This window comes from Chiloscyllium plagiosum, unplaced genomic scaffold (genome assembly GCF_037043375.1).
Source record: "Chiloscyllium plagiosum isolate Xiang-an unplaced genomic scaffold, Cpla_swu_hap1 HiC_scaffold_12, whole genome shotgun sequence".
NCBI lineage: Eukaryota > Metazoa > Chordata > Chondrichthyes > Orectolobiformes > Hemiscylliidae > Chiloscyllium > Chiloscyllium plagiosum.
Window position 1 is genome coordinate 21,874,553 of NW_028270150.1, and position 24,290 is coordinate 21,898,842.

The following is a 24,290-nucleotide window of genomic DNA, read 5'->3' on the forward strand; positions in this document are numbered from 1 at the left end:
GTATTTTGGCAGGAAGAATAGAGGATCTTAATAGGAGAAACACTGCAGAAAACTGCAGAACAGAGGGATTTGTTAGTCCTGGTTCATGAATTGCAGAAAGCAAGTTCAGGGGTCATAGGGAAGAAAATGCACTGTTGGACTTTATTTGAAAGGGAATGAAATTTAAAAGTAGGGCGGGTTTCCTAAAACTGTGTAATGCACTAGTCAGGTCACGGTTGGACACTGTGAACACTTTTGGGTCCCTTATCTAAGGAAAGATATACCAGAATTTGAGGCAGTCCAGAGAAGGTTCACTAAGCTGATATCAGATATATGAGGGAATATCTTTTGAGGAGAGCATCAGTACCTTGCACTCACTGAAAAAAGAAGAATGAGCGGTGAGCTTACTGAAACACACAAGATTTTTAGAGACCATGACAGGATAGATGCGGAGATGTTGTTTCCCTTGTGGGAGTGTGTATGACCAGAGGGAATAATCTCAGAACAAGATGCCACACCTTTAAACAGAGTTAAGGAGGAATTTCTTCTCTCAGATGGTTGTGAATCTATGGAATTCTTTACAAAATGATTGTTGAGGCTGGGTCATTAAATATAGTCAAGGCTGAGTTGGACAAATTTTGAATCAGTGGGGAACAAGGGTTATAGAGATAAAGCAGAAAAATGGGGTTGAGGACTAATAGATCAACAAGAGCTCATTGAAAGACAGAGAAGATTTAATGGGCTGAATGGCCTACTTCTGCTCCAACATATTATGGATTAAGAGAACAGACCATTTTTTATTTTACTCCAGTGTAACCACCCCCTCCAAATGTCAGCTCCCATTATCAGATTTCTATTAAGCGAGGCGCATTAAAATTAAGGCCTGTGTGTTTGTCAGACAATATAATTCTACAAAGTGGCTTGTCTTACATTGTTCAGGAAACATTTTCTCGCCCCAGCTTCCTGTGGAATATTGCCACCGAGTTCATGTAATTTATCTTTGACTTGAATGACTTTCTCCCGAAGAGCTTCCTCCATGATTGGCAGCCAGGTCTTTACAAAGCAAAACAAATTTAACAGATTATGCACACGGAAATATTTGAAAATAAGTACTGATAATTAAACTCAGAGCGTTCTGTGCTATTGACACATTCTGTCTGTGCTGCCCTTCTCTCATTGTTCATGTTTTCTCATGGGCATTCTTTCTCAGGGATATGCTTCAAAGGCTTTACTGGCATTTACCAGAAGATAAGTGTTGCTCCAGGACTTTAAGATACCATTGTAACTCCTTGTGGTGATGTCAAGGAGTTGCTCCTCACTAGATGGAAATAGCAAAATGAGGGCGGGGTTCATGAGGGAGTAAGAAATACACTGAGAACTAGACAGAAGTCTAAACTCTAGCCGTATACAAAGCACATGGAGCAGGCCAACCACTGCTCCATGGTGGTAGCATTATAGAATCATCATTTGATAATGTAAGCTTAGAACATTGTATATCTGTAAATACAATGTATTGTAGCATTTAGTCTTGATATGGAATGGTAAGCATCATAAAGAAATCTAAGCCTGTTCTTGACCTTGCCTTCTCCTCAACCAGTTTGCCTTGAACCCAAACTCATGGATGTGTGTATAAAGCCACATGACGAAAGAATAAGTCCCTTGTCTTCTGCTGTGAAAATGCTAATTGTCCAAACCTCAATTCCTTTTGAGAGTGTGGGTTCTAGTTATCCTATATCCTCTGGAGAACATAGACACTGCTTGGTTTCACTTCTGTAAGGCCTTAGCTCCATCTTTATGTTGCAATCTCCTACCTCCCCACAAGGGGAAATAATTTCTTTGTTAATGATGTTGCATTTATTTATCAATTTCAGCATTAACTAACACCTATTTGTTATATGCTATAAAGTATTAAATATGATTATATAATCCATGCCTCTCAGCACTTTAATACAAAACATCTTAATCATGTCTCCTTTGGCCCTATTGTATTGAATGAAATGCTTCACCGTACAAAGTAAACGCAACTAACCATGATTTTATGAATGAGTTCACTGGTGAGTTTTTCAGACAGATGTTCAAAGGATGCAATGCCTTTGTCCAGCAGCGGCCTATGGAGATAGAGGAGGACATACTCATTGATTTATAAAGACAGTGGAACATTTCTTTTGTTCCCTCAGTTCTGTTCTCAGTTCTTCATGAGATTTCCCTGTCAAATTTGGTCTGATAACTCATCTTTAGGCATTTTACCCCATCTAAGGATGTTACAAAAGTGCAAGATATTGTAACATACCTGAGCAGAACCAAAAGAGAGGTTACTTTCCTTCGAAGTTTTATTAATGTTGTGTAATGCACAGAGGCAGTCATGGAAACAAATTCCGTTGCATTATGTGAACCCACAGAACAGATTCATAGAGTCATAGAGATATACAGCATAGAAAGAGATCCTTCAGTCCAACTTTTCCATGCAAACTAGATTTCCTAAATTAATCCAGTTCCCTTTGCCAACATTTGGCCCTCTAAACACTTTCTACTCATCTACCCATCCAGATGCCTTTTAAATGTAATTGTACTAGACTCTATCACTTCTTAATTGCATACACGCAATCGTCTACAAGAAAACGTTGCCCCTTAAGTCTCTTTTATAACTTTCCCCTCTCACCTTAAACTATGTGCTCTAGTTTTGTATTCCCATCTCCTGGGAAAAAGACCTTGGCTACTGTTAACTTCCATAAGGTCACCCTGCAGTTTTCGATTCTCCAGAGGAAATAGCTCCAACCTAATCAGCCTCTCCCTATACCTCAAACCCCTCAATCCCAGGACCATCCTTGTAAATCTTTTCTGAACCCTTTCAAATTTAACAACATCTTTCGTATAGCTGGGAGATTGGAGTTGAACACAGTATTCCAAAATTGGCCTAACCAATGACTCGTACACCTGTATCATGACATCTCAACTGCTACATTCAATGCACTGACCAATAGAGGCAAGTGCATCAAATTCCTTCTTCATGACCCTGTTTACTTGTGACCCCACCTTCAAGGAGATATGACTCTGCACCCCAAGGTCTCTTTGTTTGGCAGTACACCCCAGGAATCTACTATTAAGTCTATAAGTCCTGCCCTGGTTTGCCTTATGAAAATGCAACATCTCACTTTTATCTAAATTAAACTCTCTGCCATTCCTTGCCCATTGGTCCACCTGATTAAGGTCCCATAGTACTCTGATATAACCTTCCTCACTGTCCACTACACCACCAATTTTGATGTCATCACAGACTCATTAACCATTCCTTCTATGTCTATATTCAAACCACTTATATACCCTTTGTTCAGGTTTTCCTTGTTTTTCATTTGCTACCAATTATCCTATAGTTTAGTTCTGGAACGTAAGAAGAATTCATGATGGTTAGTTTGGACTTTGGACAATGGTGCATAACTAGCAGAAGTCTATAGCAAACGATAATGTACAATGGGCCACTGCCCACATCTGACATTCTATGAATGAACGACAAAGAAATCCCCAATTTGTTCAAATTGGAAAGTAAACGAGAGACAGTTGAGATCACAGGTGAGGATATCACGTGTATTTTTGCCATTTTACAGGAAAATGTTTCTACATTTATTTGATTGACATTTGACAATATGCATCATTGAGTAACCTAGCAGGCAAAACAATGTCCTTATGTCTCTGAGGACTAGAATCTACCACACAGGGCTCCAACAAATCCAAATTTAGACAAGGATTAAAATTGAAATGGAAAGGTGTCAAGGTCAGCATTTCAATTTCAACATTTGAAACAAAGAATGGAAAAACAGAAATAGTCCATGCATGCCTTTCAGCTATTATTTCATCATTCTCTCTTCCAATGTAATTAACAATTCGTGGATGTATTAGTCTTTAATGAAATAGTTTGGAAATGCATCATCCTGGTGTTTAGCATTGTTTCATCACAATGCGGAAAGGAAATTGTACTCGCACAATCAGGGTACATACCAATGATAGTGAAAGGTAGGACATCCAAATCTAGAGGCAAAAGTGAAGACTGCAGATGCTGGAGATCAGAGTCAAGATTAGAATGGTGCTGGAAAAGCACAGCAGGTTAGGCAGCATCCAAGGAGCAGGAAAATCAACGTTTTGGGCAGGAGCCCATTCCTGATGAAGGGCTCCAGCCCAAAACGCCGATTTTCCTCCATCCAAATCTCGAGCTTCCTGGATGACAATAGAGGTACAGAAATATAAATCAGAAAAAGGATGCATTTAATAGATATCAAGTTGACAATACAAGTGAAAACTGAATATAGAAAGATGAAATAGGAAATGAAAAAAAAAAAGAGAAACCAAGAGACAATTTGAGAAGACATTGACAGCTCACATTAAATATAAACCAAAATCTTTGAGAGAGACATTAATATTATAAATGTAAGAAGAGGAGGGCTGGTAGGCCAAGCCACATCACTGAGGTTCTAAGTGAAGATGTACATATGACTTTACCAATATAGATGCTGTTGGCATCATAGTAAATGAAGAAATAATTGAGACACAAGATGGACTAAAAGTTCATAAAATGGAAGCAGTAGATGGGCTGACTGTGCTTAAGTTGATAATTCTGATGCGACGTTGATGCAGCCGTCAAGAACACCTCTTCTTCCTCAGGAGACAAAGGACATTTGGCATGTCCACAAGGACTCTCACCATCCTTTATAGATGCACCAGACAAAGCATTCTATCTGGATGCATCATGGCCTGGTACAGCAACTGCTCTGCCTAGGGCCATATGAAACTACAGAGAGTTGTGATACAGTCCAATCCATCATTCAAGCCATTCTTCCATCCACTGACTCCATCTATACTTCTCGCTGCCTTGGAAATTGTCAAAGACCCCTCCCACCCCAGTTATATTCTCTTCTAACCCCTTCAGTCAGGTAGAAGACACAAAAACTTAAACACATGTGCTAACAGTTTCAAGAATACTTCTTCCTCGCCATTATTAGACTGCTGAATGGACCCCTCTAATTTCAAATCTAATGCTGATCTTGCTTTTTGTGCACCTTCTTTGCAGCTGTAACTTTGTATTACTCACTCTGTTCTACCACAGTTTGATCATTGTATGGAATGATCTGCCTGTACTGCATGCAAAACAAAATCTTTTACTGTACCTGGTGCATGTGACAATAATAATAAATTAAATCAAGTGACTTCAACCAAATGGAGAGTACTGAGGAGCAAAAGGGTGAAAATTGCAGAGGTACTGGCTACAAACCTTTAATTCTCCCTAGATACAGGGATGATATTAGAGGACTGAACAATTGCAAATGTTTCATGATGATCAAAAATAGTGTCTAAGGACTAACACAGCAACCACAGTCTGGTTAGTTTAACCTTAATGGTGCCAAATCTTTCAGATAACCAGGAACAAAAGTAATAGTCACTTGGAGGAGTGTTAAGGCAAACTAATTTGATTAAATCTTTTGATGAATTAACAAAGAGAATTAATGAGAGCAATGCAGTGTATGTGATCTGTATGGTCTTCTAAAGGGTGTTTGGTAATGTGCCAAATAACAAGCTAGTCAGGAAAGTTGAAACTGATGGAATACATTAGAAGGTGACAACGTGGATATGAAGTTGCTTAAAAATGTGTTGCTGGAAAAGCGCAGCAGGTCAGGCAGCATCAAAGGAACAGGAGAATTGACGTTTCGGGCATAAGCCATTCTTCAGGAAGGGCTTATGCCCGAAATGTAGATTCTCCTGTTCCTTTGATGCTGCCTGACCTGCTGCGCTTTTTCAGCAACACATTTTTAAGCTCTGATCTCCAGCATCTGCAGTCCTCACTTTCTCCCTGGATATGAAGTTGGGCAAGTGACAAGTGAGAATATTGGTGAATGGTGGTCTTTCACACTGAAAGAAGGTCTCAAGTGAGGTTCCCCAGAAGTCAGTATTAGGATCATGAGCTTCCTAATATATACTAAGGACTTAGAGTCGAGGAAAATTTTGTAGATGAAAACATTTTGAAAATACAGTGAACTGTGAAAAGAACAGTAAAAGACTTCAAGATGTTGTTGACAGGCTGATGGGTTAGGTGGAACATTAAATTTAATGTGGAAAGATGATATATTTTAGTCGAATGAAAGAGGAAAGGCAACATAAAATAAATAATACAATTTGAAAGAAGATGAAAGAGAGACCCAGGAATATATGTGCACAAATCATTGAAGCTCATGATGTGGAGATGCCGGTGTACATCACCTGACAAAGGAGCAGCGCTCCAAAAGCTTGAGAATTTTGAATAAACCTGTTGGACTATAACCTGGTGTGTTATGTGACTTCTGACTTGGTAATTTAAGGTGGTGGGCAGGTTGGGAAAATGGTTAAATAGGCGTAGATGATCCTAGGTGGTAGAAATAAAGGCATAGGGTATCAAGGAGGCTATGATGGATTGCATTTTCAGGCAATGTTGAAACCTCAGACACGTCCTAGAAGACTACAGTTAAGGGAAATCTGTGCATCAGCAAGAGTTAGCACCATTGACAACATAAAGTAGTCTATTGATGAAACAAAGCTCAATTTAATGAGTAAGCAACAGACAAATTTGTTGTTAATGGATAATAATACCGGAAAGTTGAGCTGTTCTGTAAAAATGTGATTTCTTCCTCCAATGCAGCGGACATTGTTGTATTTGCATTCAGTTCATTCTGCCCACGACACTTGACAAGAATGTAACCCTTCTTCAGAGGGACAACTTTATTCTCAAGGATTTTGATAATATCTTCTTCTGTACCTTTGTCAATCAAGTCTGGTTTTGTTAAAACACCTGGAAAATTAAACACAAGAATTTAGCAACTCAAGGAGAAGGTGCGGATTTTAAACCTGATCAATATCTTCTCCAATGCCCTATCTATTTTATTGTTGTTGTGCTTGACCTACACTTTTCAACATGAGCTAGTTTCTCATGTTTTTCTGCATAATTTTGCATGAAACTTTGGGTTGTTATACGGATTACAGACCCACATTGGCTCTGAATTCCTATGTAAAGTGAGCTCCCTCAGCATGAATTTGATAAGCAATTAATGTGAATCAATTGTACAACACTGTTTTCAACTCAGCAAAGTATAAGTAATGAATAATGTGCAGAAACCAGTGAAACTACGATTGCTTTCCTCAGAATATAAAAGTTTAGGTGATGATTTAATAGAGATGGTAAATGTTTTTGACAGAGTAGATCAGGAGCAACAAGTTCAAATGCTGGTGACCAGAAGACATAGATTGAAACTAAATAGCACAAAAACTAAAGTGGAGATGGGTATAATATTTATTTCATGCTAAAAATTGTTCAGGTGCTGTCTGAAAGGTTACAGTGGGAGACTCAACACAATATTTATAAGGAACATAAACTTGATAAGGAAAGTTAATAGAATTCTGGGGAGGAATCGATAGAATCAGAGAAATTGGATTACTTTTGAAGAGCTAATCTGATATGATGGGCCAAATAGAATAGAATCAAATAGACTTTATGGTCACATCTACTCAATGCATGCAGTGAAAAGTTTATACATCGCCAGCTACAATGCTGACTTAGATACAAAACTGCCTAGGCACAGGTCCTTTCGACAGTACATAAATAAAAATTACAGCATTACAGAAATAAAAGTTCATTACAGCAGACCATGTTGGCATCTCGCTTTCAGTCCTCACTGGGCCCTGGCTCCACATTGCACTGGCAACACGCCTCACCCGCGCTCAGGACATTCCTGGACCCACTGTGGTTGCCAATGCAAGGTTAGGGGTGATCAACCTCAGCCATTGCAACACGCCCCTAGGAACTCCAAGTAGGTAGCTGCCAGTGAGGTCAGACATTTAGCAGCTTCAATCCACAAAACTGCACCAGGAGGTTTGACTGGTGCCAGCAGGTTGATGATCACAGCAACTCAGACCCAGTTTGTGAGCCTTTGTGTTGGGCAGCTGCCACAAATAGATCTCTGAGTTTAGACGAAATGCCAAACAAAGACAAAATTCAAACCCTCAATATCCTATCACTTATAATCGGGAGTGTGGTGCTGGAAAAGCACAGCAGGTCAGGCAGCATCCGAGGAGCAGGAGGATTGGCATTTTGGGCATAAGCCCTTCATCAGGATTCCTAATGAAGAGCTTATGCTCAAAACGTTGAATCTCCTGCTCCTTGGATGCTGCCTGACCTGCTGTGCTTTTCCAGCACCACACTCTCGATTCTAATCTCCAGCATCTGCAGTCCTTACTTTCTCCTATCACCTTATAGTGTCAATTCAACCTTCACTTGTCACCACCCAGTAATTCAGTGGAATTAACATCAATGAGGTGGTTTGAAAGGGAGCTGGGCTGAGTCAGTAAGAGTGCTCGAGGAACAGGCTTAATAGATTCAATAGCCTCTGCCAATTCCTGGCTTATACTTAAACTGGGAACATTTCCGATGTCTGATTGATGGAATGCTGAGCTTTCCCCAGTGCCTCTGAATTTTGATTTGATTTACCCAGTGTCCTTTCTCCTTCTGGATCAAACTCATGTGCCATCTTCAAAGCTTCAGAGGTTACAATGTCCATGGTGCAAGGGATGACAACCAAAATGATGGTTTCCTTTCTTTGAATATAGCTTTTGATGAGTTTTTTGGTCTGGAAGAGAAATACTGTTTACTATTCATGCCATAGGCAACATTTTGCTAATTGAGACAAGCAGTATGGACAAAATATGAACCAAGACGACAGTTTAGAGCTGGGATTAAATAGTAATGGTCAGATTATGCGACCCACAGTCCCATTTAATAAGGCTCCACTGGGGACGAGGATTGGGGACTGGAGCTGATGCAGTATCTCAAAAAATGCCTCATGTATGTACTAAAGGATCCTTCATAGTGAGTCTCATGGATAATTTAAGAATAATTTTGCAGGAAAATAAATCAACCTTCGCTTGAAGAAAAGGTTCCTGGCACCAGTTTTCCACATTTTAAATTTTTCAGAACCCTGACTGTCCAAGAGTCCTGATAGTTCTCCGTGACCACTGGAGATTTGGCAAGCATTACTGCTGAATTCTCTGCCGACATAGAAACAAGATGAGCACTTTCAGCCCTTCAAGCCCGCTCTGTCATTAAATATGATCACTGCTGATTATCCAACTCATTACACTGCTCTTGCTTTCCATCCCTACCTTTTGATCACTTTAGTTCTAGGAACTATACCTAACTGCTCCTTGAAAATATTCATGGCTGGCCTCAACAATTTCCTGTGGAAGAAAATCCCATAGGCTCACTTCTGTGAAAAACATTCTCCTCAGTTTGATACTAAGTAGCCTATTGTGTATCCCTAGACTGTGAACCCTGGTTCTGGGGTCCTTCTTGCACTTACGGAGATAAAAAGAAACTTATTTAGCCAGAGAGTGGTGAATCTGTGGAATTCATTGCCACGGAAGGCTGTGGAGGCCAGGTCATTGAGTGTACTTAAGACTGAGATAGATAGGTTCTTGATTGTCAAAGGATCAAAAGTTACAGAGAGAAAGCGAGAAAATGGGGTTGAGATACCCATCAGCCATGATCTGGAAATGTGTTGCTGGAAAAGCACAGCAGGTCAGGCAGCATCCAGGGAACAGGAGAATCGACGTTTCGGGCATAAGCCCTTCTTCAGGAAGAAGGGCTTATGCCCGAAACGTCGATTCTCCTGTTCCCTGGATGCTGCCTGACCTGCTGTGCTTTTCCAGCAACACATTTCCAGCTCTGATCTCCAGCATCTGCAGACCTCACTTTCTCCCCATCAGCCATGATCCAAAGGCAGAGTGAAACCAATGGGCTGAATGACTTAATTTCTGCTCCTCTGTTCTATGGTCTTGTGATCTTATTTACCTTGTGCAGTCCAATTGGAATTCTATAGGCTTCTGTAAGAACTCCTTCATTCTTCTAAATGCCTCTGAGTATAGTCCTACTGATCCAGTCTCTCTTCATGCATCAGTCCAACTCTCATAGAAATCAGTCTCATAAATTTTAGTAGCATTCACTCCAAAGCTACAACATCCTTTCTCAGTTTAGGACATCAGAACTGCACATAGGCCTTCAGGTGTGATCTCACCAATGGCCTGTATAATTGCAGCACTCAAATTCTCTCACTGTGAAAGAAAAACATATCATTTGATCTCTTCACTGCCTGTTGCACCTGCATGTTTACTTTTAGCGAATGGTGATCAAGGACACCCAGGTCTCATTGCACCTCTCCCTTTCTTAATCTATCACAATTCACTTTATATTCTGCCTTCTTGCTTTTGCTACCAAACTGGAACACATTACATTTATTCCCATTGCACTTCATCTGCCATGCATTTGCCCAATCAGTCAGCCTGTCCAAATCGCACTGAAGCATCTCTGTATCCTCCTCACAGTTCACCCTCCCACACAGCTTTGTGTTGACAGAACTATCAATTAAATCATTCAACTGAAGATATGATCACAGAGGCCGGTGGTTTCTTGAAATGGTGTTGCAAACAGACAGGGTGGTGGAAAAGGCATTTGACATGTTTGCCTTCATTGGTCAGAGCGTAGGAATTGGGACATCATGTTACAGCTGTACAAGATATTGGTGAGGTCACTCTTAGAATAGTGCGCACAATTCTGGCTGCCTTGCTATAGAAAAGATGTCATTAAACTGGAAAAAGTGCAGAAATGATTTGTAAAAATGTTACCTGGACTGAAGTGTTTGAAGTATAAGGAAAGGCTGGGTAGGTTGGCACTTTTTTTAATCCTGGAGCATATAATGCTGAGGGGTGACCTTTAGAGGTATATAATATAAAGATTGGCATAGGTAATGTGAAAGGAAAGGTCTTCTTCCAAAGGTAGGGGAATGTAAAAGTAGAGGACATAGGTTTAAGGTGAGAGGGGAAAGATTTAAAAGGGACCTGAGGGGCAACCTTTTCACACATGTATGGAACGAGCTGCCAGAGGAAGTGATAGAAGTGGGTAGAATTACAACTTCCAAAAGACATTTGGATATTTGGACAGGCAAGGTTTAGAGGGATATTTGGCAAGTGCAGCCAAATTCACTGCCACAGAAGATTGTGGAGGCCAGGTGATTGATTATTTTTAAGCCAGAGATAGATAGGTTCTTGATTGTCAAGGGAATCAAGGGTTACGGGGAGAAAGCAGGAGAATGGGGTTGAGAAACTTATCATCTATGATTGAATGGCAAAGCAGACTTGATGGGCTGAATGGACTAATTTCTGCTCCTATGTCTTATGGTCTTATGATCAAATGGAAATAGTTCAGTTTAGCATATCTGGTTAGCACGGATGAAGTGGATCGAAGGGTCTGTTTCAGTGCTGTATGATTCTATGACTCTGTCTCCATAATTAATCTGTCAATGATCTTGTGATTTCCTGAGCTCGAGGTCAATGCAGCCAATTAACAGAAAGTTTTTGTTCTCCTCTGTTGAACACAGTTACATTTCTCCATCTTTGCTTAACATTTTGCGGAAAATGAAACTGAATTCAAAACTTTCATCAGAAGCTTACTAAACAGGCAAAATCTAAATCTTCATCTCAAATATTGATATTTTCCTCAAAAAAACTAGCTAGTCATGCAAAGGAGACACATAGACACCTGTTCCTATTCTCTGTAAGACCAGTCCCTAATTATTAAGTGAGAGCTCCCTGCTACTGTACTAAACCTCAAATCATTGTAAAAGGTACACTGAGCTCTGTTATCAAGTTCACATTACCATTTTCCCAATATCTTGAGGTTGATTCCCAACAGGAACCCTGGCAATTCCAGGCAAATCAATTAGTGTTAGATCCGGAGCATTGTTCGATTCAACTGTTAAACTGATGAGTTCGGAACTTATGGGTGTGTTTTCAGTCATCATGTCCTGGGCTGTAGATAAAACAAAATGCTGGCATTGATTTCATCAATAAATCACACACTTCCTTTGGAGTTCTGAAAATTCATTTCAGACTCAAAACATTCATCCTGTTTCCCCCTTCACAGATGCAACTAGATCTGCTGAGCTTTTCCTGCAATCTCTGTTTTTATTTCTATACTTTCAGTGCTTCGTTGAAATGACTGGGTAATTCTGGTCACCACATTACAGGAAAGATGTGGAGACTTTGGAGAGGGTGGAGAAGAGGTTTACGAGATTAGAAGGCATGAGCTTTCAGGAGGGGCTGGACAAAATGGGGTTCTTTTCTCTGGAGGCTGAGGGGAGGACTGATAGAAGTTTATAAAATTATGAGAAGCATTGATAGGGTTGACAGTAAGAATCTTTTTCCCAGAGATAAAATGTCTAATACCAGGGAGCATGTGTTTAAGGTAAGGGGTGGGAAAGTTCAAAAGAGATGTGAGGGGTAAGTGTTTTACACAGAAAGTGGTAAGACTCTGGAATGCATTGTAGAAGTATTGGTGGAGGCAGATACGATTGGGGTGTTTAAAGGACTTTTAGATAAACACAGGAATAAGCAATGAATGGAGCGATGGAACAAGGGCAAGAAGAAGGGATTAGTTTAACTCGGCGTCATGTTTGACACAATATTGTGGGCCGAATGGCCTGTTCCTGCGCTGGACTGTTCTATGTTCCATGTTCCATGTTCTGTTTTGTAAGTTCCATGTTCTATGTTCTATCCTATTCTGACAATTGAAATTGCCATTTCTTTTTGAAAACCAGCATTTGCTTCTTACCTTCTTCCCATAAAAAAGAACTCAGGTTTAGAAAACGCCTTTCATGATCTTTGGATACTCTGACACATTTCTAAACTAATAAAATGCTTGAGAATTGGAGTCGCTATTATGATACAGGAAACATTTAAGTTACTTTGTAAGACAACAAGATCCCACAGACAGCGATGTGATAATAATCAGTGAATCTCTGTTGTGGTTTTGACTGAGGGATAGACATTGGGCAGGACACTGGGGGGGACACATCAGTTGTCCTTCAAAATAGTGCCATGGAATCTTTTGTGCCAACCTGAAAGGGTAAACGGGGCACTATCTCAACAAAAAGACAGGTTTTCCAACAATCATCTGTCCCTCAGTATCGACGTAGATGTTTGTGTTCAACACTCTGAACTGAGACTTGAACACAAAACCTTTGGACTCAGAGGCACAAACAGTGCTGTGGAATCATTGTTGCAATCTTTAATTTAGCTAGTGATTGTTTGTGGAATATGATCTCCCTCTCACAGTATACGCAGTTTACTGATGGATATCCTCACTCACCTACAAACAGCCCAGTTACACTAAAAATGATTTGCTGGTTTATCTTTAATGTACCTTGAAGAATTTCATCTTCCACCTGAATTGCACGATCCAGTGTTTTGACATACTCTCTATAACGTATTTGTCCTTTCCAAGGTTTATTGCCTGCAACCTTCTTCATCTTCAACTCCAGAGGGCATCTTGTCACAATGCCTGAAATAAAAATGCAATTATTAGTTAAGAAATTAATTAGTCCATATGTTAACTGTGCTTTATCCCACATACACTGCCAGCCTTACTCAGTTTCACCTGCAATTTCTGTTGTTTTTTCAAAGGACAAGACCGTATTAACTCAAGAACAGTACACTGTGAGGTGTGTACATTTTTTAGAGATGATATATGCTAGATATTTGGTTCTAAAGGTAAAGTCACCATTGTCTCACTGGACAGCAGGACTGCTCATTCATTAAAGGGGAATAACTGGTGGTGGTTTAATCTGACGGTCACTACACAAAAGATGAGGGAGAGGTAAAGCAGGGGAGTCCTTCATGGTAACCTTAGACAGTGCAGGAATTGAAGCCATATTGTGGGCATCAGCCTCCAGCCAGCTGAGCTAAACTGACCCCATGTTAGGTAAGAGGTATCAGTGGAAGTGGAGGTAGTGAAAAAGATTTTGTCAAGGTAGATGATCAAGCCATTTGAATGATTATGCAGGCTATTTAGCTCCTGCTTCTATTTCCAATGTTTCTACATCTGGACAGTTCATGGATGGTATTCCTAAGAAGGATGTAGTGGAGAATTTTAAATTACATAATACAGAGTCTGCACAGCTTCATGAAGCAAATGTATACCTAGAGTTTACTAGGAGAGTTTGAGGACACAACAGGCAGGATAGATAAAGGAGAAACAGTGGATGTAATATATTTAGATTTTCAGAAGGTGTTTGATAACATACTGTACAATATGTTATTAATAAGACTCAAACACATGGTGTTGGAGGTAATATATCAGCACGGATAGATGATTGTCAAATTAATACAATGCAAAGAGTTGAGATATTGTGGCATTTTCAGGCTGGTAACTTCTATCCAGTGGAAGTTAGGGGAATCAGTGCTGGGGCATAATTATTTGTAATGTATATTAATGATTTGGATAAGAAAATTGAATGGACTACAGTCAAGTTTTCAAATAACACAAAAATAGATGAAAATGCAAGTGGTGAGGATGGAACAAAGAGTTTGTAGAAGGGTATAGACAGTTTAAATAAAGACTTAGCAGTAGAAATATAATGTGGAAAATGTTGAGGTTTTGCACCTTAGCAGGAACAATAGAGGAGCTGAATATTATTTTAATGGAGAAGTACTGCAAAAAACTACATAACAGAGGATTTGGGAGTCATAGAGCCTTGGAGATGTACAGCACGGAAACAGACTCTTCGGTCCAACTCATCTATGCTGACCAGATATCCTAAATTAATCTAGTCCTATTTGCCAATATTTGACCCATATCGGTCTAAACCCTTCCAAATCATATATCCATCCAGATGCCTTTTTAAATGTTGCATTTGTACCAGCCTCCACCACATCCTCTGGCAGTTCGTTCCATACATGCACCACCCTCTCTGTGAAAATGTTGCCGCTTTGGTCTTTTTTAAAATCTTTCCCCTCTCATTTTAAACCCTCTCATTCGTAGTCAAGATTAGAGTGCTGCTGGAAAAGCACAGCAGGTCAGACAGCAGCTGAAGAGTAGAAAAATCGATATTTCGGGCAAAAGCCCTTCATCAAAAGCTGGTACCCAAGTTCCGCATCTAACAGAAAAGGCAAATTAAAGTTCAGCCTTTATTTCAAAGGGAATGAAGTACAAAAGTTGGGAGGTTTTGTTAAAATTCCTCGTCAGACTGCTGCTAGAATACTTTCACCAATTCTCGACACCACGTCCTACCTCTTCCTATTTGCCCATGACCCCCCCATGACCCATCAGGCCAAAGTCACTCGCATGGTCTGTGCCCTCATTGACTCTGGTGATCTCCCCTCCACTATCTCCAGATCATAATCTCCCAGCCCTGCACTGTCCGGTTCCACCTGCTCCCCCAAGATCCACAAGCCCAACTACCCTGGCTGACCCATCGACTCGGCATGCTCCTGCCCCACCGAACTCATCTCGTCCTACCTCGACTCCATCCTCTCCCCCTTGGTTTAGGCACTTCCCACCTACACCTGTGACACCAACCACGCCCTCCATCTTTTCAGTAACTTCCCATTTCCTGGTCCCCAGAGCTTTATCTTCCCTATGGATGTGCAGTCCTTATACATGTCCATACCCCACAAGTAAGGCCTCCAGGTCCTTCGCTTCTTCCTCTCCAACAGACCCATCAAGTCCCCCTCCATCAATACCCTCCTCCGCCTCACCAAACTGGTCCTCACCCTTAATAACTTTTCCTTCAATTCCTCCCATTCCCTCCAAATCCAGGGGGTGACCATGGGCACTAGGATGGGCCTCAGCTAATGCCTGTCGCTTTGTCGGCCATGTTGAACAGTCCCTCTTCAGCACCCACACAGGCACTGTGCCCCAACTCTTCTGCTGTTACATCAACAACTGCATTGGTGCAGCGTCCTATACCTGAGATGAACTGGAGCAGTTCATCCACAACTTCCATCCCATCCTCAAATTCACTTGGGCCATCTCGGATACCTCCCTCCCCTTTCTTCACCTGTCCATTTCCAACTCCAGCGACAGTCTCCAGACGGACGTTTACTACAAACCCACAGACTCGCACGACTACCTGGATAAGCCCTTAATCATTCATTCTCCTGCTCCTTGGATGTTGCCTGACCTGTTGTGCTTTTCCAGCACCACACTCTTGACTCTGAACTCCAGCACTTGCAGTCCTCACTTTCTCCTACGACTCCTCCCACCCAGTATCCAGCATAACTCCATACCATTCTTCCAATTCCTCCACGTCCTTCGCATCTGCTCAGACGAGGAGACATTCCACTCCCAAGTATCCCAGATGTCCACCCTCTATCATCCAGACAGCCCTCCATCACACCACCTCCATTCCCCATTCCATTGCTCTAAATCCCCTCCAACACAATAAAGTTCCCCATGTCCTCACCTATCATCCTACCAGTCTCTGCAACCAACACATCATCCTTAAACACTTCCGTCACCTCCACTAGACACCACCACTAAGAACATCTTCCTTACCCCACACCTCTCTGCCTTCTGCAAGGACCATTCCCTCTAACAGCCCTTGGTTTGCGCCACTATCCCCACCAATCCCCACCCCCCTCTCCATGAACCCCCCCAGTACCTTCCCCTGCAACCGGAAAAGAAGCAAAACCTGCCAGTACAGCATCCCTCTCACCTCCATCCAGTCCCCAAACAGTCCTTCCAGGTGAGACAGAGGTTCATCTGCCTCTCCTCCAACCTAATTTACCACATCAGTTGCTCCTGGTGTGGTCTTCTCTACATCAAGGAGACCAAATATAAACTTAGGGAACGGTTCACCGAGCATCACAGCCAGGCCTGCAGGGGCTGACCTGACCACCCAGTCACCACCCATTTTAATTCCCCTTTCCACTCCCTCTCCAACATGACATTCCTTGGCCTCCTCCATTGCCACAATGAACCAAATTGCAAATTGGAGGAACAACACCTCATCTTCTATCTGGGCAGCCTACAGCCCAGAGGACTCAACATTGAGTTCTCCAATTTCAAATAATCTTTCTTCCTATCCCCCGACTCCCTTCCTTTCTCTGACTCCCTTCCCAGTCCCTCCCCCTCCCTTCCCCTCCTCCCAGCCACCTACTGGATGCACTCTTTCGTCGACCAACCAGGTCGTACCCTTTGCCTGTCTTCACCTATCCTCACCACACCCCCTTTATCTGCAGCTCCACCCACACCCACCTCCTGTCCTGAAGAAGGGTTACACCCAAGACATCGACTTCTCCAGCTCCTAATGCTGCCTGGCTTGTTGTATTCTTCCAGCCTCCTGCCTGTCTAGCTAGAATACTTTAAACATTTTTGTGCCCCTTATTCAAGAAAATATATATTGGGGTTGGTGGAAGTCCAGAGAGAGTTCACGATGTTGCTAATGGATATGGAGGGATTGTTTTATGAGAAGAAGCAGAATTATTTAAACCTGGACTCATTGAAATTTAGAGGAATGAGAGGCAACCTTCTTGAAAGGAGTGGTAAATTGAATATTACTTGGGGAAATATAGAATTTTCCATTTTGGTAGTAAGAAATAAAAGAAGTATATTATCTGAATGGTGGGTGATTGCAGACAGCATTCTGGGTAATTTCATGCTTGAATCACAAAATTTGAGTGTACAAGTACAGCAAGTAATTAAGAATGCCAGTACAACACTATCACTATTGTAAGGTTGAGCAGACTTGGTTTGTATCCGCTGAGAATTAAAACAGTAAGAAGGGACCCACTTCAAATGTACAAGATACCAAGGGGTCTTGACAGCTTGGACATGGAACAAATGCTTCCTCTTGTGGGAGAATCTAGAATTCGAGATCACTGTTTAAAAAATAGGAGTTGTCCATTTAAAACAGAGATTAGGCAAGAACATTCTCTCAGAGGGTCTTGAGTCTTTGGAACTCTCTTCCCGAAAACCTGGTGGAAGCAGAGTCCTGGAATATTTTTAAGGCAGCGGTAGATGGATTCTTGGTAAGCAAGGGGGTGAAAGGGTTTGTTTTAGTTGTGGGCAGGCATGCAGATTTGAAGTTACATTCAGACCAGCCCTAATCTTATTGAAAGGCAGTACTGGCTTGAAGGGCTGAATGGCCTACTCCTTCTCCTAATTCATATGTTCATTTGTACGTTCAGAGTCTGTATTAAACTAATTAAAGATCGTGGAGATCTTGTGGCACATTGTGTTGGATCTCTACGCCTGGAATAGAAGTTCCTGGGTCAAGTCTGAGGACGAAATGGACACAGCAAGTGTCTCATAATGTGATCATTATGACCTGACTGTTAATCTGCAGATCCTTTTGTAATGCCTATGGTAAATAGTAAGAGTGGGACAATTTCTTGTTCAGCCAGAACCATGTGGTAGCTGCAATTCAGTAGTCTCTCCATGTCTCAAAATTCCATGATTCAGTTCTTGCCAGGAATTAAACTCATTCTGATCGAGTTAAAAATCAAACAACTCTAGGTTATAGTCCAACAGGTTTAATTAGAAGTACTAGCTTTCGGAGCGCTGCTCCTTCATCAGACAACCACCTGGTGAGGGTGCAATGCTCCGAAAGCTAGTGCTCCCAATTAAACCTGGTGAACTATAACCTGGTGTTGTGTGATTTTTAACTTTGTACACCCCAGTCCAACACCGGCATCTCCAAATCATTCTGATTGAGACATGGCTGGGGAGAGAGTGAAATAAAGATCCCAATTCTTGTGGCTGAACACTTCCTGCATCGGTGATACTCTACACCTCGAGACACTTTCTCCCATTATAACTAATTTTGAAAACATGAATATGTACAAGATTCTTCTTACCTTTGCCTCGGGGAAGGGCCACGTCAGACAGCATCTCCAGGATAGAACTTTTCCCTGAGCTCTGGTCTCCAATCACAGCAATGGTGGGGAGAGAAAAGTCTTTATCTATACCCATTGACCTCAAGTCATCAATAGTGTTAATATAATCACGAATGTTCTCCTCAAACATATTAGAAAATACAGCCATTTTTGAACGAGCACTGTGGAAAGAAAGCAGAGTTTCCTATTAGGGGTTGCAATGTTGATTTCTCTGAAACAATGAAGACCAACTATGACTTGCCCAAAGGCCTTTGTTTTCAATATGTGGAGATAAGATATTTTGCATTGAGTGGGAAATTCTGTGCTGTAGAAGACAATTGGTTGCTGTTCATGTTGTTCCACCCATTCTACGGAAGGCACACACAGTCAATGGTTGTGACAAGGATTTCTACTCGAGCTTTCCAAGGGAACAGTATCAGATCCCTAAGCTCCTGGCAAGGAATTATCATGTAATAAAGTGCTGTCATGCAATGAAGTTTCTTTTTACTGTTAATCACTAAATAGACCAAAGACAAAGAAAAAGAAAGGAGCATTACTGGTAGTGAGCCACTTTAAAACTCTTACCCAGTACCACTTCCAGTTGGAGGTGGCAAATATCCCAATCTCTTTCTTTGACTGAGAGAAGAAGATTCAGGTTTCTCTTCAAGTAAACCGTTCTACTGACTTTTAAATATTCCGGCTTACTGCTTCCCCAATCTCCATTAGATGAGAATGAGTTAAATTAAGCACAAAGCTCTTTTTACCGGTGCCCCTAGGTAGGACCATATCCAAAAACATCTCCAATAGAAAGATTTTCCTTGAGCTCTTATCTTCAATCAGAGCACTGTTGACGATTGACACAGCATACACAAGCAGACCAATAAAGATTATATATTTAATGTTGCAGTTATATTGATTCATGAGCAGCATGTCTTAGCGCAGAAGATATAATAATCTGTTTCCTTCTATTGTACACCAGCTTGTACTTAAGAGAATATGTTAGTGATCCTGCAAACCCAAGGTTTGGTGATGTGCCTGAAACAGCTGAATGCCTGCAGTATATGAAGTGAGTGCACGAGAATGGCAACATTGGTACTGGCATGATGGTGAGATGAAATGTTTCAGATTATTAGGTCACTTGAAAGGATAGGTGCAGAGAACTAATTTCCCCTTGTGGAAAAGTCTAGAACCAGAGCATATCATCTCAGAGTAAGGATGCACATTTAAGACAGAGGTCAGGATGATATGGTTTCTGTCAGAGGGGGCATAGTTAAGGGCACTATGCAGCATTCACAAGAAGTTAGCTAATCTAAAGGCTCAAATAGACATACATAGGTTTATCTAATCACCATCACAGAAACATAGCTATGTGGTGACCAAGACTGGGAACTAAATAGTTTAGATATTCGATATTTCACAAGGACAGACAAGCAGGAAGAGGATGTGGAGTTGCACTGACAGTAAGGATGGGATCAGTACATTATTAATTGAAAATATCACATCAGATGAGTAATATTTTGGAAGTAATGTACTGACATTGTTACAATACGGAGAGGACAGCTGAATCAAATCAGCCTTCACTGTATTCACAACACAGTAAAATTAAAATACTCAATAAACCTCAAAGTTGTTCCAATGATTCCTAATCAGATCTTTTAAAATAACCAGTACCAGACTTTGAGAATAACCAATACTAGACACCAAGTTTATTGCTGAAATAAAATAATTAACAATTTATTAATAGTACAGGAGCTTTGGTAATCTACTGTCTATGATTTGAACCCATCCTTCTGTCATTTGAGTTCTCACTCTCACAAAGACAAATAGGCAACAGACATAGCTGAATCTTGATGTTTTACAGATAGTTAAAAAAATCCACACTATGCTTTAGCTTTATCCATATTTTCTTCAAATATTAACTTTGTTTAAGTATCCACAGATGATGCCAGACCTGCTGAAGTTCTTCAACATTTTCTGTTTTATTTCAGATCTCCAGCGACTGCAGTATTTTAGTTTTGATCAAAGGACAATTCAATAGTTCACGTAATCACCAATGAATTAGTGTAAAGCAATATTTTTACCACATGACAGCCTCCAACAGCAAGCATCTCTTTGATCTTTAATGCAATTAGCACACTGGACGATCTACCAATAAAATCCTGGCATTTACAATTAATCAGAAGCTAAACTAGAGCAGCGAGATAAATATTAAGGCTTTAAGAGCAGGGCAAGCCAGGAGTGTGATTCTCCACTTGTCTGAATGAGTGTGACTCCACCAACATTGAAATAGCTTGAAATCATTCACGACAAAGTAATCCACATGATCTGTACCTATTCACTATTTTAAATGTTTCTCCATAGGTGGCGCCTGTTTCCTGCAATGTGCTTCACTGACAAGATGCACTGTATTGAGTCCATAAGCCTCTTTCAATAGCACTGAAGTGGGAGATGGCACAGGGCAGGGTGACACTAGGCACACGGATATACAAGATGGCCGCTGAGCCATCAGTTGGCCACTTGACACATAAGATGGCCACTGGACCACAATATGGAGAGAGACAGCAGAGCAAACACAGACGCTGCCTGGGGCCACCAGAATGCCAGCACAATGCACTCACAACCTAGTTGATTAGTTTAAGATGAGTGCGGGAGAGAATACACATGAGTAAGGTACACTGCCCGCTGAAGTGTCAGGGTCCAGCCAACACCTTTGATAGAAATGCTAACAGTTTGATATGGACTCAATCCAAAGTGCTAATAGCCAGGGCTGCAGTAATTGTCCTTCTCAGGAAGAGCGATTAGCGTCCATTACTACAGCAATGGTCTTCCACGCAGATTTTGAAACTGACAATGTCTGCACTGAAACAAACAACAACTGCGCTGAAATTAACAAAGGCTGTGCTGGATCTGACGATGACTATATCGAAACTATCAATAATTCTGCAATGGTTGCCATAAATAAATCATGTTACAAAGACAATAATCCCATCACTGACCTATTGTATCACAAGATGTATAAAAGTATCTTGACATGTGCTCCGGGTCGAGAAAAGACTCGCAGCTGACCACTGTGCTGTTAGTGTCTTTCTCTCCCTGGGGCTCTGGTATCGAGAAGGAGATGGGCAGAAGATGCATGAGAACGCCATTAAGTATGTTACCCTCCAGCTCACTCAATATCCTGATTTGGAAATACAGTGCTAATCCTTCGTTGTCACTGGGTGAAAATCCTAGAATCCCCTCCTTAATGGCATTGTGAGTCTGCCTATAGCACATGGACTGCAGCGGTTCAAGAAAGCAGCTGCCTACCATCTTCCTGAGGACAACAATGGACATGCAACAAAAGCTGAGGGCAAGCCAGTGACATCCACGTCCCACAGTGAATACAAAAAATAAATCCCAAACAGGCACATGTAGTGGAGAAAGCTAGAAAATAAAACAAGGCAGGATAGTGTAAAGAGAGAGAGAGAAAAAAGACAGTGAAGCAGAGCTCAGAGAGCAAGGGAAATTCACAAGTTAAATCATGGCAAAAATCATTGCTTAGTTTTTTTACCAAAAACATTGATAAGTTTGTTCTGACCTTATCTCTCTACAGTAATCTCATATCTTAATTTATTGCAAAGTTTGTTCTCATAAGAGCAAAGGCTCTGAAAAAGCCCCCAGAAACAATAAAATGCACTGGAGCAGTTTGAGAAGGCAGCTCAGCAGTATGTTCCCAACAGCTGGTGGAGATGGGCAATAGTAATGGGCTGGTCATGATACCAACATTATTTGAATAAATACAAAACAGTAAAACATGCAATCTTCATACAAACCTTCAAATGTCCGATTCTTAGAGTGAAAAATTCCTGGGACACTTGTACTTCTTCTATCTGTACTTGGTGAGAAAAGAAACCCGTGGTTGTGTTCAGTATACGGCACTCGATCTGTTAATTGGTCTTCTTTATGTACTGCTCTTGTAGTTGGGGTGGGAGTGAAATAAAATAACAAATCCAATCAAGAATCCCCTATTGTCACTAGGCATCAATAAGAAATTTCTGCCTGTCAGTGAAATTTGCGTGTCAGCCAAATGAGTCACCTGATCCATTTTGCTTGAGAGAACAGAATGCTTCTGTTTCGGTGTTACAGAAACTCTGCAGCCTTGTGTGACAATGTTTCAGTGAATGAGCACAAGTGTTAACTAAAATAAATAAATCTGACCTACCAAGCCAGATCTGACATGTCCAATCCTAATGTCGACTGGAATCAGTCCAAAGCAAAGAACAAAGGTTCAGCTCTAAGATTGTAGTCAGGAGTTTAGCAGCAAGGGAGGAAGTTAAAAGACAGAAATGTAAAAGCCATAATCATCAGCTTATTATATCTTTATTCATTCATGGAATGTGTGGGCATCACGGTGGGCACGGTGGCACAGTGGTTAGCACTGCTGCCTCGCAGCGCCAGAGACCCGGGTTCAATTCCCGACTCAGGCGACTGACTGTGTGGAGTTTGCACATTCTCCCCGTGTCTGCGTGGGTTTCCTCCGGGTGCTCCGGTTTCCTCCCACAGTCACAAAGATGTGCAGGTTAGGTGAATTGGTCATACTAAATTGCCCATAGTGTTAGGTAAGGGGTAAATGTAGGGGTATGGGTGGGTTTCGCTTCGGCGGGTCGGTGTGGACTTGTTGGGCCGAAGGGCCTGTTTCCACACTGTAATCTAATCTAATCTAATCTAATCTAATCTAATCTAATCACTGGTTAGACCAGCATTTATTGCCATCCCTAGTTGCCCTTGAGGAGGTGGAGGCGACCTCCCTTCTTGGACCACTGCAGCCCATGTGCTGAAGGTAGGAAGTTCCAGGATTTTGTCCAAGTGACATTGGAGGAATTGTTTCCAAGTCAGGATGGTGAGTGGCTTGAAGGGGAGCATGCAATTGTTGGCGTTCCCATACATCTGCTGCCATGTTAACAGTTGTGCGTTTATATGAACAGTTTTGAGCTCCTTATCATAGGAAAGACATGCTTGGATTGAAAGCAGTCCAGAGAAGATTCGCTAGGCTGCTCTCATGTTTGGAGGGACTGTCTTATGAAGAGAGATGGAGTAGGTTGGACCCATTGGAGTTAGAAAAATGAGTGACGACCTTATTGAAGCATATAAAATTCTTAGGGGACTTGACAGGGTAGACATGGACAGGTTGATTCCCCTTGTGGGAGCATCTAAGTCCACAGGACATCATCTCAGAATAAGGAGCCGCCCAATTAAGACTAAAAATGAGGAGAATTTTTTTTCTCTCAGTGGGTAATGAATTGGTACAATTCTTTACTGCAGAGGGCAGCCATTGAATGGTGGTGCAGACTTGATAGGCTGAATGGCCTGTTCTCCTCCTAAGCCATATGGTTAGCACCATGGGCCAGCAATTTAGATGGCTAACACACTGTAAATGGCCCTGTCTCAAGGTCTTGGGTGAGTAGTCCTCAGTTGATGGGGGACCGGCACACTAAGTTCAGGCTATCATCCGACATCAGGACAGGGACGTGAACATGGTCATTAGGGGTGGGGGCTCCATACATCCCCAGTCCAGGGACTCATGGGAAGTCATATGGCAGATGAATTGGAATCAG

General features: G+C 41.5%; 1 protein-coding gene across 1 annotated transcript in view; it reads right to left on the reverse strand.

Moving 5' to 3' along the window:
• The window catches only part of LOC122555401 (interferon-induced GTP-binding protein Mx-like), a 40,486-nt gene extending 17,732 nt beyond the window's left edge, over positions 1-22,754 (reverse strand). Inside the window, exons 1-8 of the mRNA XM_043701373.2 lie at positions 22,509-22,754; positions 18,679-18,878; positions 13,244-13,381; positions 11,700-11,851; positions 8,480-8,618; positions 6,589-6,787; positions 2,009-2,087; positions 910-1,032 (exon numbers count right to left, since the gene is read on the reverse strand). Of these exons, the coding sequence (XP_043557308.1) occupies positions 910-1,032; positions 2,009-2,087; positions 6,589-6,787; positions 8,480-8,618; positions 11,700-11,851; positions 13,244-13,381; positions 18,679-18,865 (1,017 nt within the window). The 5' untranslated portion in view covers positions 18,866-18,878; positions 22,509-22,754. The remainder of the gene's footprint in view (positions 1-909; positions 1,033-2,008; positions 2,088-6,588; positions 6,788-8,479; positions 8,619-11,699; positions 11,852-13,243; positions 13,382-18,678; positions 18,879-22,508) is intronic.
• Between the last annotated feature and the right edge of the window lie 1,536 nt (positions 22,755-24,290).